This window comes from Lontra canadensis, unplaced genomic scaffold (assembly GCF_010015895.1).
Source record: "Lontra canadensis isolate GAN:19392208 unplaced genomic scaffold, GSC_riverotter_1.0 scaffold126, whole genome shotgun sequence".
Lineage (NCBI taxonomy): Eukaryota > Metazoa > Chordata > Mammalia > Carnivora > Mustelidae > Lontra > Lontra canadensis.
This window is the reverse complement of record NW_022631120.1, coordinates 2,440,042-2,459,207: the sequence shown is the minus strand read 5'-3', so window position 1 is coordinate 2,459,207 and position 19,166 is coordinate 2,440,042. Positions and strand designations below refer to the sequence as shown.

At 41.6% G+C, this 19,166-nt stretch overlaps 2 protein-coding genes across 5 annotated transcripts in view; one reads left to right on the top strand and one right to left on the bottom strand.

The window, feature by feature from the left end:
* Positions 1-1,191, bottom strand: part of AP3S1 (adaptor related protein complex 3 subunit sigma 1) — a 73,953-nt gene extending 72,762 nt beyond the window's left edge. Inside the window, exon 1 of one of the 2 annotated variants that reach the window (XM_032842287.1) lies at positions 998-1,191. In XM_032842287.1, coding sequence (XP_032698178.1) covers positions 998-1,066 — 69 coding nt within the window. In that variant the 5' untranslated portion in view covers positions 1,067-1,191. The remainder of the gene's footprint in view (positions 1-997) is intronic. The other variant, XM_032842286.1, reaches the window with a different exon arrangement.
* Positions 1,192-1,498: 307 nt separating this feature from the next.
* On the top strand, positions 1,499-12,802 carry ATG12 (autophagy related 12). Of its 3 annotated transcripts, XM_032842240.1 has the most exons (4): positions 1,511-1,718; positions 5,274-5,410; positions 11,512-11,574; positions 12,201-12,802. In XM_032842240.1, the coding sequence occupies exons 1-4, from the start codon at positions 1,556-1,558 to the stop codon at positions 12,258-12,260; spliced, it is 423 nt and encodes a 140-aa protein (XP_032698131.1). In that variant the 5' UTR covers positions 1,511-1,555; the 3' UTR covers positions 12,261-12,802. The 3 variants fall into 3 exon arrangements, with proteins under 3 accessions (XP_032698133.1, XP_032698132.1, XP_032698131.1); XM_032842241.1 differs by lacking the exons at positions 11,512-11,574; positions 12,201-12,802 and adding an exon at positions 10,074-10,224 and having other exon boundaries at positions 1,506-1,718; XM_032842242.1 differs by lacking the exons at positions 5,274-5,410; positions 12,201-12,802 and having other exon boundaries at positions 1,499-1,718; positions 11,512-11,573.
* The last annotated feature ends 6,364 nt before the right edge of the window (positions 12,803-19,166 follow it).

The window sequence follows — 19,166 nt, the reverse complement described above, 5'->3', positions numbered from 1 at the left end:
TTAGTATCTCTACAGGAATCCTCACACGGACAGCTCCATTTTACGTTTTACCTAGCGGTGAATTTTGCCCTCAGACAGGCACCTACGTCTGTAACCCTCAGTTACCCCCCACCCCCTTAAAACCTCCTGCATTTTCTGCAACACCATTTACACTGCACGGAGAGTTTTACGAATATGACCATTCTTCCTAAGTAGAAGAAAAGCTACAGACGAGACCCCATCCCTTTAGGGAGCGAAATGCCAAACCAGCAGCTGCAATGGGAACTTTCAGGTTAGGGACGGTCACAGCTGTCACGGGTTAAACGTCGCCGGCTACTGCAGGACCTTCTTCACGGCCACTAGGGGAAAAGCTCCATTTAAAAAAAAAAAAAAAAATGTTCGGTCCTCACTTTTTTTCTCTAATAAGGAGGCACCTGAAAGTCACAGCGGGCGGCCGAGGGCTGGACCGAGCACCCAGGGGAGACGGTCCAGAGCGAGCGCTCAGGCGAACGCAGGAAGCCCCAAGTTCCTGCGCGACGAAGGGATTACCGGGAAAAACAGGAGCCCATCTGTCCACGGGAGGAGAGAGAGAAGTCGGCCGGGAGAGGCTGCGAGTCAGGGAGGTGGGGCCGCGAGCCCCAGCCCCTCGGCGCGCCCCGAGCTCGGCGGCGGGCAGGCCGGAGCGCCGGGTGTGTTCGCGGGTGCAGGTGGGCTGGGGCCGCCCGACCGCCGAGGGCCCCCGGCCCCGGGAAGTCCCCAGGGCCTCGCCCGCGCCTCGGGGAAGCCGCCCAGCCCACAGACCGGCGGAGGAGCCGCCCGGGTAGAGCCACGTCGGAGGACAGGAGCGCGGCGGGAGGTGGGCACCTCGCTCGCCTCGGGCGGGAGGCTGACAGCCCGGGAGCGCGAGGCGGCCGAGGGCGCGCGAAGGGCCGCGGCGCGCCTCAGGGGGTCTCCCTGAGGGCGCTGCCAGCCGCCAACGACTCCCCCTCCCGCGGATCGGCGGCGGCGGGATACTCACGTAGGGCTGATAGAACTTGGAGAGCCGCGGCTTCCCGTGGTTGTTGAAGATGAGGATCGCCTTGATCATGGCTGAGCCGGGCAGACCGGGTGGGCGCTGGGGGCCAGGGCGGGGGCGGGCGCGCGAGCCTCGCCTCAGGATCTCACCGGCGATCCTTCCCCACCCGCCCCCTCCCGCACGCGCGCGCGCGCGCTCCCGAGCCACGGGGCGGGGCCTGGGCGGGGCCTAGGCGGGGCCGACGTGAAGGGAAGCGGAAACATCTCTAGCCCCGAGCCCGCTAGTCAGAGAGGCGCCTGCGCACTACGCGGCGCGCAGGTACGAGGTTCGCAGACTCCCTCCGGAGGATTGTTGCGGTGCAAAAGCGTAGTTGCGGGATTAGTAGTCAGGGCTCCGTGGCATGTTGCACGTAGAGGACCAACTGACACTCCCAACTTTCACTGTTGGGTTGAGTTCCCCCGGCCACCACTCCGGCGCCTCTTCAGCGACGCCCTCTGTCGTAAACCCCGCCCCCTGAACACGCTGAGCCACCACTTCCGCCCTCGCCTTCGACTGAGCAAGATGGCTGAGGAGTCAGAGTCGGCGCTGCAGCTTCCTCCCTCAACCGCTGCTGAAGGCGAAGGACCTACGGAAGTCTCCCCAGAGACAGCCACTCCGGAGCCCCCTTCTTCCGCTGCGGTCTCCCCGGGGACAGAGGAACCTGCCGGCGACACCAAGAAAAAAAGTAATTTTGAGAGCAGTTTCTTTCCAGGCAGAGGCGGGAGGTTTAGATTGCGTCCGACTGGGTCCCTGGCGGCCAATAAAGGCAAACTTTCGAGGAGGCTGGGCCCAGTCGTGGCTTTTGACCAGTGAGGAGAGAGGAAGTGTGGTTTTCGGCTTTCGGGACCTTTGCGTTGAGTAGCTCTGGGGAGAGCGGTCTCCGGACGCACCCTCGCGGTGTGGTGTGGGGTCCTTGACCGCCACAGTACTTCCTACGCTGCGTTCCACTCCTTCTTTGAATTAGCCAGACGGTGGGCCCGTTGGAGGTGGGGGCTGAGTGGGAGCTCAGGGAGCTCCAGGTGCTTAACAGGGGTCGTAATTACTTGATGAATGGCTTAAGGTTAAGTTAGGGATGGTCGGTGGCAAGTCTGGATTAGAAGAAACGCCTTATATCAAGTGCCTGTGAATTCACTCCTTGTGCCCAAAACAAATTTTATCAAGTTTGAAGAGTGTCAACAGAAAACCAAAGGCATAGGATCTCCTCCTCCGCCGCCCCACCCCAAACCACCCCCAAAGGTTTGGAACCTTTATAAGCGAGTCATTTCATTGCTTGAATTAGTCCTCAAACCCTTTATTGCTTGGGAATTAGTTCGCCGTTGATGGAAAATCCTGAGGAAGTCACTTGGCCTTGAGCATCCGCTATAGCGTTGCCTCTGAAAAAATCCTCGCATCAGCAATTACAATTCGGATTGGTTGACCCTAGTCCTCTGTTTTTATCAGTCCAGAGTTTTAAAATCTAGGTATGGCATGTTTTCTAGTCCGTGGTCTCACAGCCTTTGGATAGAACATCAGTTTCTGCTGCTTTTGGAGAATGGTCTCCGGGTACCCGCTCCGTTTGAAGTCAGACCGGCTCTACATTTGGGGGGAAACATACTCTGTTATTTCCACACGATGCCCTAGTAGAGTAACAGAAACCTGTGATGATTTCTGTAAAGAAGCACTAGAGTCTTTCAGAAGAATTCCATGATTCTTTTTTTTCTCATTTTACTATAAGCAGAAACAGACTTCAAAGGTTTTATTGTTGAGGGTTTTTTGTTTGTTTGTTTGGGGGGGGGGGGTGCCTGGAGTTGGCTTTGACAGCCTCAGTCAAAAGCTTACTACTTGACCCTGAAGATACCTGAGGAAAACAGAGGGAAAAAAATTAGTGGCCCATAACCCAGATACGGCCTCAGGTTATATGGCGTGTTTTCTTCTGTCTGCATAGTTTTCTTTTTCTTTAAACCACCATTGAGAAATGGTATTTTCATTTTCTGGCTCTTGGGAGCATTTGAGTTCGCCTCTGTGATGAAAAACTTAGTTTCTAGCTGTTGAATATCTACCCTGAAGTTGTCCTTTTTTGAGGATCTCTTCTGATGGAAGAAGCTTCAGCATTTCATATGCTCCAGCTTTAGTTTAAGCTACAGAAGAATTCAGATTCCTGAAGCTGACCAAGGTTGTTGGTCCTTAGGAACTAATTAGGATTACTTGGGAGAGCTTTTGAACTTACCAGCGCACTACTTCCAGAAGATTCCAAATTAATTGTTGTGGGTTCCTGTATTCTTGTAAATCTTGATTCTAATGTATAGCTATGGTTGAGAACTCTAAGCAAATCACCTTTAGAATTAAAAAAAAAAAAAAGAAAAAGTTACAGCTATAACTAAGTAACTTTCCTAGCTTTTTGCCTTCCCGCTCTTCTTCCTTCAGTAGTATATATAACTCACAATATTTTCTGCCTCACTTTACTGAAATACCCAGTTATAGTTGAGTTATCGATAGGTCCCAAGGGTTAAGGGAGGTATGGAAGCTGAGTCAACCAAAATCTTCTCTGTTATCTCCCAATTCATTTATATTTAAATAACTGAAGCTATAATTATTAAATGGAGAAAGGAAGATAAACTTTAGCTGGAAAATAAATTGTATGTGTCCTGTGTTCTGGGTTCCTTCATTCTAGAGGCAAACCTTGAATAAACTCCAGAGACCTGGTGGGAATCTCAAACGTTTAAGACCAAGGAATGAGACAAGGAAGATGTAGTAGGATAGAGCTGACTTTAGGGGGCAGCAGTACACTATTTTGCTTTCAGTGTTAACTCTTGATTGTAGATATCTGGATTTTTTTTTTTTTAAGATTTTATTTATTTGTCAGAGAGCATGCGCACAAGCACGGTAGCATCAGGCAGAGGGAGAAGCAGGCTTCTCTCAGCGGGGAGCCCAATGGGGGACTTGATTCCAGGACTCTGGAATCATGACCTGAGCCAAAGACAGACCCCATAACCACCTGAGCCACCCAGGCATCCCTGTCTAGATATTGAAACTTGATTTTATTTGATTCTGAAGTCTTTTGGCTCCTAGTTGTATTGTCTTTCTAATACTTTTTATTAGTTTATTAAGTTTATTGTAGAACACTTGGTGGTTACAAAAGCACAAATAAAATCAAGTGATCGTCTCTAATGTCACTACTGAGAAGTAGCATTTTGGTCTATAGTCCACATTTCTGTGAATATGTGTTTGTAGTGGTTTTAATGAAATTGATATCCTATCGTACATGCTGTTTCGTATTTAGTACGTTTTCATAACTTGGTCACATTTTAAGTATGTTTTTATAATGTTTCTCTAGTGGCAGCTTAATAATCTTAGGGTTCAGTAAGTATGAGTTATGAGCTGATACTGTTCTAAGTACTTTATGTGTATTAACTAATCTAATCCTCACAACCTTGTGAGGTAGATGATATCCTCATTTTACAAATGGAGAAACTGGTACAGGGTGATTAAAAGCTTGTCCTGATATATAACCTAGTAAGTGACAAAAGCTGGATTTTGATCCCAGGGAATTTAGAATGTTGTGCTTTACTATGTTACTTAATTCTATCATGGAGCATAATATCCTTTATTTACCAATCTTCTAAATATCCTTGCTGGGTATTTAGGTTTACCAAGGTGTTTTTTTTGTTTTTTGTTTTTTTCTGTAAAAATAAAATCTTCAACAAAGGTGAAATCCTTTTAAGTGACTCTTTTCACATCTCATATTTTTCTTAGACTAGATTCCTAGAAGTGTTACTGAGTCAAAGTATATCATGAAGTATTTGGATATCTATTACCATAATATTCCCCAGAAAGGGTGTATAATTTTGCTTTCCCAACAGTAATACTGTCTACATTGTTGTTATTATAATTTTACTAGTTTGACCGTTGAAAAAGGACATAACATTATCTTATATATTTTTTCTTACTTTCTTTTGTACTATCTTTTCCTCTTCTGTCTTCATTTCTTCTCTTTGGAATAGCCTGTTATGTGCAAATGCACTTTAAAGGTCAGTTTCATGGGGAGGTCTTTGTCGGACTATAGGGTCAAGGGGAAAAAGTCCACAAAAGCATGATGAGAAAGAATATTACCTAACATTTGTACATCTTAGACATGCCTCCAGTATCATAAATACATAAACTGTATGTCAATTAAAGGTTTAAGTTTTCTGAAGTCTTTTATATCACATTTACTTTGGATGGCTCAGTGTAATTGCCAGTGTTTTTTTTTTTTCTTTGACAGTTGACGTCCTGTTGAAAGCTGTGGGAGACACCCCTATAATGAAAACAAAGAAGTGGGCTGTAGAGCGAACCCGAACCATTCAAGGACTCATTGACTTCATCAAAAAGTTCCTTAAGCTTGTGGCTTCTGAACAGTTGGTATGAAAGTAAAAGTGGTCATTTCCCTACACAAATTCACAGTAGTTCCTAGGCAACTGTGAATAATTGTTGTACACAGAAATGAATATGGAGCCACATATGTTCCTTTAGTAATGTCTGTATTTCTTTTGTTGATGGAATTTCTGTACTTCATCGAATTCTCTGGGGAACTCAGAAATGAAACGATTTTTCGATTTGCTTTTACAGTGCAAACTGCTTTTTAACCTACTGTATTGGGTTTTTTTTTTTTTTTCCTCAGTCACTGAAAGCTCATGCAGAAAGATCTCTCAGAACATTAGTACAGAGAAGTTCTGGGTTTTTTTAAATTTGTTTTTTACTATCAGTGTTCCTTCCCAATCTTCTTGAGGTAGGCAGTATATTTTTTGCGATGTCATGGAAGAACTAAGGAAAATAACCTATTTCATAATACAGTACATGGTAAACACTTTGTGGTGGCAGTTGTAAGGAGTAATATTTTAAATGCCACTGGTTTTTGACTTGGTATCTCACTACAGAATTTTAAATGGCTACGTGTATTTGTTGTTGTTTTTTGTCACGTTATAAGTAATATATCAGACACCTTTATCTGCAGATCACAATTGTCGTCAATACTAACACAGGTAGTATAAGAAGTAGTTGGTAAATGAAGAATCAGTAAGTGTTTTTAAAATACGAATTAAGATTTGTATGCATTAGTGTTAGTGTTATAGTTGTTTATGAACTTAAGAATACATAAAATGAGTGAATTTATTAAAGTGGTATGTGTTGGAATTTCTTTCTTTCTGTCATTGACGGGGAAGAAACTGACCTAAGAGTTTGGCTGTAAGTGACTCTCATGAAGGTTATAGGTACAAAAGTAAGTGCAGGGTAGGTCAATAAATAGAAGGTGTTTGAGGCAGGAATAGCATAGAGCCAAAGAATCTTCCAGAGGAAGTTGCCTTTGTGATCATTTAGAGTGAGAAAAGCGTGTTTTACAAGATTGCTGTATAGAATTTAAAGAAATGCCAAGGATGCGTGGCAGATTATAATGTCATCCACATGCTTATGGTAGCTAAAATCACAGGAGCAGAGGACTTTACTAGCATCCAAGACCACATGGAAACGTTAGGGGACTGAGGACACAGACTTGGGAGAAATGAGCAGAAGCTGTCTGTACAAAGGATACAGCCCAAAGAGTTGGTGAAATAGAAAACTGGAAGAGTACCAAATAATTAAGGCATTACTGTCAGAAATTTCTGAGTAGAAGATGAAATGATGCCATGTCCCATGTTAGAGTCTTGACTCTTTGTGTTGCCTGTAATCAGTAATCTGAAAACACTTGCTTGATACCAATATGTATTAGCTTGAACCATGTAAAACTGCCATCAGTCAACCATTATAACAGATAAAAATAGCAGTTTCATATGGTTCAACTTCAAACCTTTGTAGTGAATCTGATTAGTTCTTTCCATGGAAGCAATAGGAAACAAACAAAAGTAGAATCATTTTGTTGCTTCCCTTGACTGAACTAGAACTCATATCTGACTGTCAGTTAGCTGTACCCCACAGTATTTTAAGCAAAATGGATGTTAAGGAAAATAAAATGCTAGGGATTCAATGAAGATAGTGGTATCAGAGGCATGATTGGATCTTCACATTACCACAAAAAATGCTGTTGATTAGATAGCAAAACCAAAAAACAGTTGGTGAGTATTTATAACAAACCTAGTTGAGGGAGTATCCTCATGAACCCTAAAATGCATGGCATCACCAAATGTGCTGAAAGAAGTGACAGGTTCGGCCCCTGGCAGCACTGAGAGAAGGAGAGCCTAAAATAGCCAGCGTGTATTCACTGGGAAGTAGAGCAGGCCATAAGTATGGTAGCTGAAATTGAGAGGATTTGTTCCTGTGCGGTAGCAGGTGATTACAATGCTTCTGTCCCAAGGAGGGCTGAAGGGGCTGGGGCAGACTCAGTAGGGCTCCATCTCGGAACAAGACCCCACACTGAGGAGGAACTTCTAGAAGTGAAACAAAAATGAACACGTTAGTAACATGAAAGAAGAAGGAAATAGAAATACCAGGTCAAAGTGGAGAGAAAGAGTAGAAAGCTAAAGTTGAAGAAACTACATATAAAAATAAGCAATGAGGGGCACCAGGGTGGCACAGTTGGTTAAGCAGCTGTCTCTTGGTTTCTGCTTGGGTCCCAGTCTCAGAGTCCTGTGATAGAGCCGCATGTCAGGCTCTGCCCTTGGCACAGAGTCTGGTTGAGATTCTTTCTTCCTATCCCTCACACCCTCCCACTCTTGCTCTCTCTCTCAAGAGAGTAAATAAGTAAATCTTTAAAAAAAAAAAAAAAGTGGGGGGGGCAATGGAGAAGTATCAAGGTTAAATCCCATACAATGTTATAAGAAAGAAAAATAACATTCCTGAAGACAATGAAAGCATGCCAAAAAGATGTGCTGTAAGTCAATAACTAACTTAATATTCCAGAACAAGCTAAAAGACATTAAGAAAAATGATAAAAGGTGTGAAAGAACATCAGAAATCAGCATTAGGAAAACTCAATTGAAGTGACACAGCTCAGGAAAAGAATTATAAATAAAAAAAATTATTCTGGAAATGGCGATTTAAGTAGGAGAAACCTAAGAGCAAATAACCAATAATGCCTTAGAAAAAATAGGAGGCAAAAAAACCTGTTTTATGGTGTTTTGTTTTTTGTTCTTTTTTTTTCTAGGAGAGGGGCAAAAGGGAGAGGGAGAGAGAATCTTAAGTAGTCTCCAGGCCCAGTGCAGAGCCTGACTCAGGGCTTGATCTCATGTCACTGAGACGAAATGAAGAGTTAGATGCTTAATTGACTGAGCCACCCAGGAGTCCAATAAAGGCCAATTTTTTTAATCAGAAAGAAAGATAGGGGTGCCTGACTGGCTCAGTGGATTAAAGCCTCTGCCTTCGGCTTGGGTCATGATTCCAGGGTCCTGGGATCTAGCCCCGCATTGGGCTCGCATTGGGCTCTCTGCTTAGCAGGGAGCCTGCTTCTTCCTCCTCTCTCTCTCTCTGCCTGCCTCTCCCCCTACTTGTGATCTCTGTCTGTCAAATAAGTAAATATATAAAATCTTTAAAAAAAAAAAAAGGATAAAAAATATTTCAGAAAAGGAGGCAAGTAATTGAGTATGGATAAAGGACAGTGAACATATGGATAACAGGAGTCCCTGAAAAGGCAAAAGAACAAAATGAATATTTGAAAGTATTAAGGGAAATTTCTTAATAAGAATTGGAACTACATATTGAAAAATTATCTGACCATATCAACAAAAAATAACAAGCACCAAGAAGTATTCTGGTGAGATTAACTAGGGTTGAAATTAAAACAAAAAACAACTCCTTTAGACACATAGGGAAAAAAAGAGAACATGACTTTGAAAGAAAATTGATTATCATCAAATGTTGATAGCAAAGTTATAAAGAAAGAAATTGAGATAAGAATTTTCTATGCAACAAAGCTGGCTTTATTTATTTGTTTTTTTTTTTTTGGTGGTGGTGGGGCACGCATGACCGAGTGCATGCAAGCTGGGGAGAAGCCCAGGGGGATGGAGAAGGAGAGAATTTCAAGCCGACTCCATGCTGGAGCACAGAGCCTGACTCAAAGCTGATAGCAAGATCCTGAGATCATGACCTGAGCCAAAACCAAGAGTTGGATGCTTTACTGACAGAGCCACACAGGCACCCCCAAAACTGACTTTCAATAGACATAAACTGTTAGCAATGCGCAAAAACTTGGAATTGTTCCCATGAGCCCTTCCAGAGGAAGCTACTACAGAAAGTTTCATCTTGATGAAAGCAAAGACTAGCGATTTAAAAATAAAATCATTTTTGAAAATAATTTTATCTTCCCGCGTTGTAGTATTTAGCCAGAGATTACATCATGAACATTTTACTTTCATGGAATTTTAAATTAGGTGTATTGCTTTTCTTTATTAATCGCTTTCAGTTGCTAACTCCTGTTATACAAACCACGTTGAGTTCCTGTATTTCTCTACTACATTTACTCTACTGTCCTCTCAACACTCACAGTCCTTACTTTTGCCCATTTGCCTCCAAAGCCCTTAATATTCTCTTCACCTAGTAAATCCTGTTTATTTCTCAAGTATCTCCTTCAGGAAACTTCCCTGACCTTTCTGCTAGGCTGAACTGATGCCACATCTCTGTGCACTGTATACCTTGTCACTGGCACTTTCCCCATCTGTATTCTTTTATATTTGTGTATCTGCCTCTCCATTAGATCAACAACTCACTGAGGGAGGAGATCATAATAATCTTCATAGTTCCACACTTTGTGCAGTTTCCAGCACATAGGAGACATTCAGTGACTATTTGCTAAAATAAACAGTCATCGAGAGCCCTTCTTCTAATTTAAAATGTACCAAGACTAAAGTCTCTGTCCAGTCAAAACTGCCAGGAACTAAACACAAATTATTATGTATGTATTATAGGTAATTCACATTAAAATGCACACTGATTTCTGTTAAGTTCTTGAGTTTTTAATGTTAGAACATTACTCAGTCTTAACCATGAATTGATAATGACGCATGGACTATTTTGAAATAATCATTATAACTAGTGTCTATTGAGTACATACACCAGGCACTGATCCATGATGTGTCCTATCTCATTTTATCTTTCCTAGCAGCCCCGTGAAGCACAGGTATTGTTATTTTCCACATCCAGAAATAAGGAAATAGGGTGAGAAAGGTTATTTGTATTTGGAGCCAAAATTCAAACCTAGATCTATCTCTTAGAGAGTTTATCTTCACAATTACACTGTATTGCCCTGGGGAGACATGGAAGCTATATTTATTGTTACAGCTGGTAACCCATGTAGTATCTCTCAACTATTCTAGTGCTGGTTTTTTTTTTTTTTTTTCTTTAAAGACTATGTTAAGGGGCGCCTGGGTGGCTCAGTGGGTTAAAGCCTCTGTGTTCAGCTTAGGTCATGATCTCAAGGTCCTGGGATTGAGTCCCGCATCGGGTTCTCCGCTCAGTGGGGAGCCTGCTTCCCCTTCTCTCTCTGCCTGCCTCTCTGTCTACTTGTGATCTCTGTCTGTCGAATAAATAAAATTTTTTTAAAAATCTTTGAAAAAAAAAAAAAGACTATGTTAAGCCCAGGAAGTTTTAGCCTTAGAATTTGATTACAAAGGAAAATTATGTTACCTGCAAATAATGTGTTTTGTTTTCTAAAAAAGAAAATTATCAAAAGCCACTTTGACACTGTGGCCTTTCATTTTAGAGTCTTCAAAAATGTTTTTTTTGTTTTGTTACTGTTTTTTTTTAAAGATTTTATTTATTTATTTGAGAGAGAGAAACGGACTTCCGGCTGAGCAGGGAGCCTGATGCACGGCTGGATCCCAAACCTGAGCTGAAGGCAGACACATAACAGACTGAGGCACCCAGGTGCTCCCAGAAATGTTTTAAGTACTAGAAATGTTTTAGTGAAAATAGATCAAACTGAATCATTGAAGAGTGAATCCTTTAAAGAACAAAGCTATGTTACTTTTTTACTTCAGTTGTGTTCCTTTTTTTAAACCTCACATGGCTGAAAGTGACTTAATAGTAGTGGTACCCCATCTGAATTGCAGTACCTTTGAGAGTTTTCCCGGGTGATAGCAAGGTATGTATCTCCAACCATGTTTGTCATCCCCCCCCGCCCCCCAGGCAAAGTACACATAGAGCTCAAATATTAGATTTCTTGATTTGGGGCTATGTATAGAATTTCATCAGAAGAAATTCTGTCTTTAATTATAAGTGGAAATATGAGTTTTTCCAGTAATTACTTTCTTGAATGAACCTTCAAATGCTATTTGTAAAGACAATATTTAAAAGTTTCTTAGTTATAAAAAGTTGGGAACCACTATTCTAGGAACAGAAATTCTGTTATTTTTAGTCCTCCAGAGAAAAGATGTGATCTTTGAGAGATCTCATTAGTTAAGTAAGTTACTGGAATTAGAAGGAGTCTAGGGAAGCTTTTTACAATTCTGAAAACAATTCTGAAATAGCTGACTGAACCCAGAAAAGTGCAGATTAATCAGGATACCATTAAAAATGAATCCTCTTTTTCTTTCTTGCAGTTTATTTATGTGAATCAGTCCTTTGCCCCCTCCCCAGACCAGGAAGTTGGAACCCTCTATGAGGTAATAAACATCAGTGCTTTGATTCCTAATGAAGTATGCACATCTGTGTGTATTATGTGATCTTGAACTGACAACATTTTAAGAGATGATATGCCATTCTCAGCTGTCATGAAAGGAGAGATTACTTTGTTACATCTAACACTTAGAACATAGGTGGATCTCAGACTATAGTGATGGAAGAATTAAGAAATAAGTAATACCAACAGACAATGATTTTGAAGTACAGTAATCCAGATCTGCCTCCGAAGACATTGAAAAGGAAAGCTACATAATAAGAATGACTGTACTCAACATTCTTAGAGTTTAATGGCCGTAATTATTCGTGTGTACACACTAGCACCACTACTAGAAAACAGTACAAATCTTATCGTCAGAGATGTAGGAAAGGAACAAAATAATATGCAAGCCCACCCGTGCCTAAAATGCTAGGTTTTATTTCACATTTATGATTACCGATCCGAATCGGAGAGTAATCTGGATCTGTTTAAAGAAATAGTCTTTTAGATAACTTACATGGTGGAGGATATTTTATGATATATGTGACATTCTTTTCCTTAGTCTCATCTAGGAATAATAATTAAATGGAGTTTAATTTATTGCCTTTTTTTTTTTTTTTCTTTTTGTAGTGTTTTGGCAGTGATGGTAAACTGGTCCTGCATTACTGCAAATCTCAGGCCTGGGGATGAAGTACAGAGAAAAAGCTCTTCCTACCCAAATGAATCTTTGCAAAGCAAACAGCTCTGGAAAAAGTTGATACTTGTGACAAGAGACTTGTGTAGGTGCTTTACATAGCATGTATCTACTATGAATCGTGTTTATGCATAAAGAAATCCATAGATTAGATGGACTCACAAAAATATGATTTGTATTAATACACAAATCATAAAAGTTTGGCTTTACAATATACCCATGAACTACAACTGTTCCAGGTTGGCCACCAAGGAGTTGAAAAAGGAGACTAAGACTGTAGAAAGCTCCTTTTCTACCAATTCTCAGTGACTGAAATCGTTTACTTGTAGAAAGAACACTCTGCTGCTTTTTTCCCCCACTGTGAAAGTCAGTTTTCTGAAGGATTCTTTCTGTGCGTATTCAGGGAAGTTCAATTTGAAGTATGGGTATGCCTTTTCTCATGTACAGTTAGGAAATAGTCCCATCGTCCTGCTGGGTTTATGTCTTACACAGTCCAGTAGGGGGCAGCCTAGCTGGCAGAAGGAGTTAAGGAGTTTGGTTTTTTGGATGATAGTGGAGGAAAAAAGCGATTCCTGCTAATTTCTAGCAAACAACTAGCCAAGAGAGCACGCGTGTTGATACACTGGAAAGCTGCTTTAGAGAATATGCATGGTTTAGAAATATTTTATTGGGAAACAAGGAATTTTACAAATTCTGGACAATTAAGTCATACAATTCTTCAGTCCTTTCGTTTAAATGATTGTGAGTCCTAATGGTTGTAACTGGTGTTATTTCATGTCTTATTTTTACACTGTCAGAAGCACTCAGTAAACCTAGCAACATCTTTTGAGTTTTTTACAATGTTTTTTAAGTTGAAAACACTCAAATAATTGGATAGCCTTAGATTCTATGTATATTTCATGCTATGACTAAAAGTCCCATTTTCCCTGATGCTGTTAGACTGGTAATTGAAGTGCAAGTCTGTATTATATCATTCTGTATTGTAATGGTAATGCGGTATTTCAAAAAGCATTCCAATAAATTGAATGAAATGTCCAAGCAGGATCTAAGATGTATACAAGAATTCTGAGTGTTTATTTTCAAAGGTAACAGGAATATATGATTTTGTCAAAAACCTTTGAACTACACTTTTGTCCCTTTAATCCCACAATGTACTTTATGGTTAATGATCTGTCCTGTATTAGCCTTAGGGTATGCTAGGGAACAATTCAGTTTACAGTGAAGAAAATCTCAGGTTAGCTAAATATACATACCTTTTTGTTTGTGTTAAAGATTTTATTTGAGAGAGATTGAGAGCATGAACAGAGGGAGCAGCAGAGGCAGAGGGAGAAGCAGACTTCGCACTAAGTAGGGAGCCTGATACAGGGCTCAACCCCAGGGCCCTGGGATCATGACCTGAGCTGAAGGCAGACGCTTAACCAACTGAGCCAGGAGCCACCATACTTTACCTGTTTAAGTCTCTAATAACCTTGAAGAATATACAGAACTCTGCATTTTTTTCAAACATTATTTACACTATTATCTCTTAAATCCTTACCCAAAGGATTTTATCATTCCATGCTGACTTTGCAACATTTACTTTTAAGACTGGATCTCACAAGTTATTGAGTGACTAGAAATTAAAATACACTTCACAAGTATTTTGGCAGCTATCTGGTTTAACCTGTGTTAATTGTAATTGAACCTGGAGGTTGGAGGGCACTGAACCTTCCAATTATATGTTAAGTTTTGCGTGTTTATGAGGAAATCGATGTCTGCTATGTCGTTCTTTATCCTACCGTGCAACAGTGACCCAGAGCCCACGGAACATAGATAATAATGGAGTACAGTGCTTCTGCCTCTGACTATATCCATGCCAAGGATCTCATCAGGATTTCCCCATACTTAGGGTCTCAGGTAAGCTAAAAATGTTTATTAGTGATCCAAATAAGATTTGATACTGTGTGGTATCTATGATTTCCTAGACGTTTTACCCTCAAGGGGCCTTAAATACCTATTCTACTCAGATTAGAGAACTGAAAGTGCAGACCATGCCTGAGATTATATGATGTTAGTCAACCTGATTCATCTGTGCATAACCCAAAATGGGCTGGTCCGTGGTGTGCAAGGAGTATGAAAATGAAAATCTCCCTTCCTGCAGCTTCTGCTTCATTTTCCAAGGTTTATCCTGGGTAAGCTTCTGGCACTGGCGAAGGCAGCTACAGGCCACATAATGGAAGGAAGGTATTCAAAACAATTCAGCAGGTGTAGTCTTACTCTTTCTCTACAACATTAGCCAGCCCACGCCAGATAATGCACTGTTCCCTGAATGTGCCTTTTCCTGACACCTGCTCATGCAGTTGACTTCTGGAAGTGTACCTAGAACTCCCCCGCTTCACATCTTACCTCTCTGCCTAATTCTGATTTTAACTTTCCTTAAAGCCTGTCTAAATCATTCAGGATACTCTCTGCTTCATAAGAACACTCACAGTGAACTTCCACTATCACAGCCCTACTGCATAGTTAAATATGCATATCACGGCCCTACTGCATAGTTTTATCATAAACGTTCATGAGCCTAGGTGGCTCAGTTGGTTAAGTGACTGCCTTCAGCTCAGGTCATAATCCTGGAGTCCCGGAATAGAGTCCCGCATCATGGTCCCTGCTCAGCAGGGAGTCTGCTTCTCCTCTGACCCTCCCCCTTCTCATGCTCGCTCTCTCTCTCTCATTCCCTCTCTCAAATAAAACCTTCAAAATAAAATAAACATGCATATAACAACCTTCTGTGATTGTAATGTGCCTGAAAATAGGATCCTTTTGGTTTTTTATTTGCTACCCACACATAATATTTAGTACATTTTCTTATACATTCATAGTAATTCATTATACATTAAATGAACTTTTTAAATGCAACCTGCAAAATATTTAACATGGCAAAGCAACATAAAAGAAAATCTTAAATTTTTATATGGCTTAAGATAAAGCAAAATATTTGCAACATATATATGCTCTTAACTTCTAGTGTGTATGAAGAACTCATACCAGTTGGAGAAGAAAAAACCAGAAAAATGAGCAAAAAATATTAAAACGCAATTCATAGAAGAAAAAGTGTGGGGTTGATGGGTGAAGACGTGATGGGGATTAAGGAAAGCCCTTGTGATGAGCACCAGGTGACTCATGGAATTGTTCAATCACTGTATCATACACCAGAAACTATCATACCACTGTTAACTCTATGGAAATTAAAATTTTTAAAAAATTTATAATGCAGATGCCTACTAAAGCACAAAAAGTGCAGAACCCCCTTACTTACCCAAATAACTATGAGATGCTAATTGTCACCACGCTAGCAGTTGTAGAAAGCACGGTGACTGTCAGTATTGGCAAAGTTGTGGGGAGGGAAGTCCCATCATATTGTTGGTGCATGAAATATGAATGGGCACCACATTTTCAAGGCACAGTTAAGCAAAATCTATCAAAAGTCTTGAAACAACTCTTATTTGTACCTCCCATTTATTCACTCACTAAGGTGCCTATATGCCCTCAGCTTTGGTATATAAGACAAGATCCCTATTCTCAGCACTTTGGTTCTCATTAGGCAGGTTTTTAGATTTAAACTAAAATCTTGAGTGAGTTGGTTTTTTTTTTTTTGAGATTTGTTTATTTATTTGACAGAGATCACAAGTAGGCAGAGGGGCAGGCAGAGAGAGAGGGAAGCAGGCTCCCCACTGAGCAGAGAGCCCAATGAGGGGCTCCATCCCAGGACCCTGAGATCATGACCTGAGCCGAAGGCAGAGGCTTTAACCCACTGAGCCACCCAGGCGCCCCTGAAATCTTGGGTGTTTTTAACTTGAATTTTTAGAAATAATGGAAAGGAAAAAAGTTTGGTACCAGATACTAGATGTACCTGTTTTCTTACATAATGTTAATGAAAAATAAACCGTGTATGTTTGAGTAGGTTACAAGAGTCCTTACAAATCTGCAGTTCTGTCTGTGTCCTCACAGTGGATACACGGGCATTGTATATTGACTGCTCAGAGCGGTCACCAGAAAGAAGGCCCTACCGTTTTGAGACGGCTCTGTTCCTTGTCTTCTCTTCCTCCTGCCTCTTCAACTATTTGCAGTTTGTTCCACTACCTAGACCTTTAAAGCTTATCTTTTTCCTCATTCCCACCCCAGTCACCCTAAATCTTCTTAGTCAATGGCAAATCTGTTACAGTCATTGTGACTTTTTTTTTTTTTTTAAGGATTTTATTTATTTGAGAGAAGAGAGTGAGCAAGAGAGAGAACAGGAGCTGGGGGCGGGGGCAAGGGAGAGGGAGAAGCAGACTTCCTGATGAGCAGTGAGCCCAACACAGTGGCTAGGCTCAGGGCTCCATCCTGGAACTCCAGGATCAAGACCTGAGCCAAAGGCAGACACTTAACCTACTGAGCTCCCCCACTCCCCCAGGGACCCCGTTGTGGCTCATTCTCGATCCCTCTCTAACAACCCACTTCCAAATCTGCAAATCCTAACAGCTTTACCTTCAAAACCCATTACAAAAGCAGCCATTTGTCCTCTCTTCTGCCAGTACTCTGGCCAAAGCCACTGTTATCTCTGACTCAGATGGTTGTTAATAGCCAAATAATTGGCTTCCCTTGATCTGCTTGCTCTCCGGCCAAACTCCCTCAGTGATTTACATTGTTCTGTGAGGGCCTATTTGATTTGTAGTCCCTACTTCCACTCGCTGCTGCCTCTATCTGTGTTCATCAAACACTTAATATTTCCTCCCTGGGCTTTTGCATTTAACTGTTTACCTGTAAACTTCCCCCAGATGGCTACAAATCTCACTAACTTCCTTCAGTCCCTGCTGAAATACCACTTCATCAGGGAAGTGTTCCCCTGAACACCTGTAAAATGACAGATCTCACCACCCTCTCTATCCCACTTCTGCTGTTTTTGTCTCTGTTACATATTTGTGTACATTATGTGTCCATTTCTCCGCACATACTCTAATATTCGCTGGCGTGTCTATCTTCCTCTACCCCACTCCAGAGCATAAGCCCTGTAAGGGCAGAGCCTTCATTTTGTGAAGAGTGCCTAGCATATAGCACGTGCTTTTTAAAAATGTGCTGAATGGGGCACCTGGGTGGCTCAGTGGGTTAAGCCTCTGCCTTCTGCTCAGGTCGTGATCTCAGGGTCCTGGGATCGAGCCCCACATCAGGCTCTGCTCAGCGGGGAGCCTGCTTCCCTCTCTCCCTGCCTGCCTCTCTGCCTACTTGTGATCTCTCTCTCTGTCAAATAAATAAAATCTTTTTAAAAAATAAAAAAATAAAAATGTGTTGAATGGATGGATAGGCCATTATTTCCAGATTTAGTAACTCCTGTTCCCTTCTGTGGATATCTACCCTACATCAGTGTCTGAAAATGTGATAATCATTGCCCTGGGCAATGCCGAGTACAGTGGAAATACTACTTCCTTGGGTCTAGGTATTCTACTTTTTGTTAATAGAGCCTATGATGCCAATCATTTTCCTCTTATTCTAATTTCTTCCTCTTCCTCCCGCGCCGCCTCCTCCTTCTTTTCAGCAGTGTAACTGTTCAGGGAAGAATTCAGGTGTCCTTTGCACAGAAACCAGAAACAACTGAGAGAAGTCTGCTGGATTTGAATTCTCTACCCCAGGATCCCTAAAGAAAACCAAGCAATCGAATTATTCTAGACAATTACTTCTGTTTTTCCTAACTTTGCCCTTCATGCATACACAGGGCACTGTGTGCTCAGCACTGAAGGGGATACAAAAATAAAATGTAAGCAGAGACTGTCCTGAAGGTTCTGTGTGTCACATTATGACTCCCATGAGCAACTATTACGTGCTCTGATGTAGTAAGTGCCCTAAGAAGGATACTGGTTATCACCCCAGTTCAGCGGGAAATACAGTTCACTCGAGAGAAAAGCATTTGAGCTAAGACCTTCTAGAATCTAGTCAGGAGAAGAAGCTTAATCAAAAGAATGGATTGGGTAAACACAAGATAGTTGCTACTTCCATTTTGCTGAAAGATCTATTTGTTAAAAAAAAGTAAATAATGGCAAAAGGCGGAGAACTTTGAATGCCAGACTGACAAACTTGTGTATTAGAAATAAGAGTTACTGAAAATATCGGGCTGGGAAATGACATCATGAGCTGTTGCCTTAGGATAAGAATCTAAGTGGCTGTGAATAAAGAATTTACCCCAATGGCATAGGGAGAGGAGAGGAGTTTGCTGGAACCAAGGAATGCTGTTTAGGAGGTCTGCAACAATCTAGCCAACATAGACGCTGAAGCATGTATAGTAACAATAGGAATAGAAAGGCAGGAAATCATAAAAGATAATGGAGGTATAAAATGTGGCATTTGGGAGAAGGGTTTGAGAATGAAGTAAGGAAAGGGGCTGGCCGTGATAGATGCGGTTTTTGAGCCTAGGTAGCCACACTGCAGAAGAAATAGAATCTCCAGGAGTTAAAAAGCATGGCTTGAAAGGAGTTTCTTTTTTTTTTTTAAGATTTTATTTATTTATTTGAGAGAGAGACAGTGAGAGAGAGCATGAGCGAGGAGAAAGTCAGAGGGAGAAGCAGACTCCCCATGGAGCTGGGAGCCCGATGTGGGACTCGATCCCGGGACTCCGGGATCATGACCTGAGCCGAAGGCAGTCGTCCAACCAACTGAGCCACCCAGGCGTCCCGAAAGGAGTTTCAAATATGTTGCATTTCAGGTGCCAAATGATGTTAAATAGAACTGGTCTCCGTATATAAAATTAGGGAGAACTGGGCGACATCCACATAGAAACAACCAATGAAATTGTGTTTGTGGGAAGATGTAGAGAAGAGAGGCAATGAATATGAATGCCTGAATACGGCTATATTAGGTAAGATTCTTGAATTCTTTGAGGGTCAAGAAGAAGAGCC

Bases quoted from the DNA above. Each gene is read 5' to 3' on its own strand.
- ATG12 (XM_032842240.1), top strand. From the start codon at position 1,556: ATGGCTGAGGAGTCAGAGTCGGCGCTGCAGCTTCCTCCCTCAACCGCT. The intron at 1,719-5,273 runs GTAATTTTGAGA...TTTCTTTGACAG, and splicing joins CGGCGACACCAAGAAAAAAA to TTGACGTCCTGTTGAAAGCT. The intron at 5,411-11,511 runs GTATGAAAGTAA...TCTTTCTTGCAG, and splicing joins TTGTGGCTTCTGAACAGTTG to TTTATTTATGTGAATCAGTC.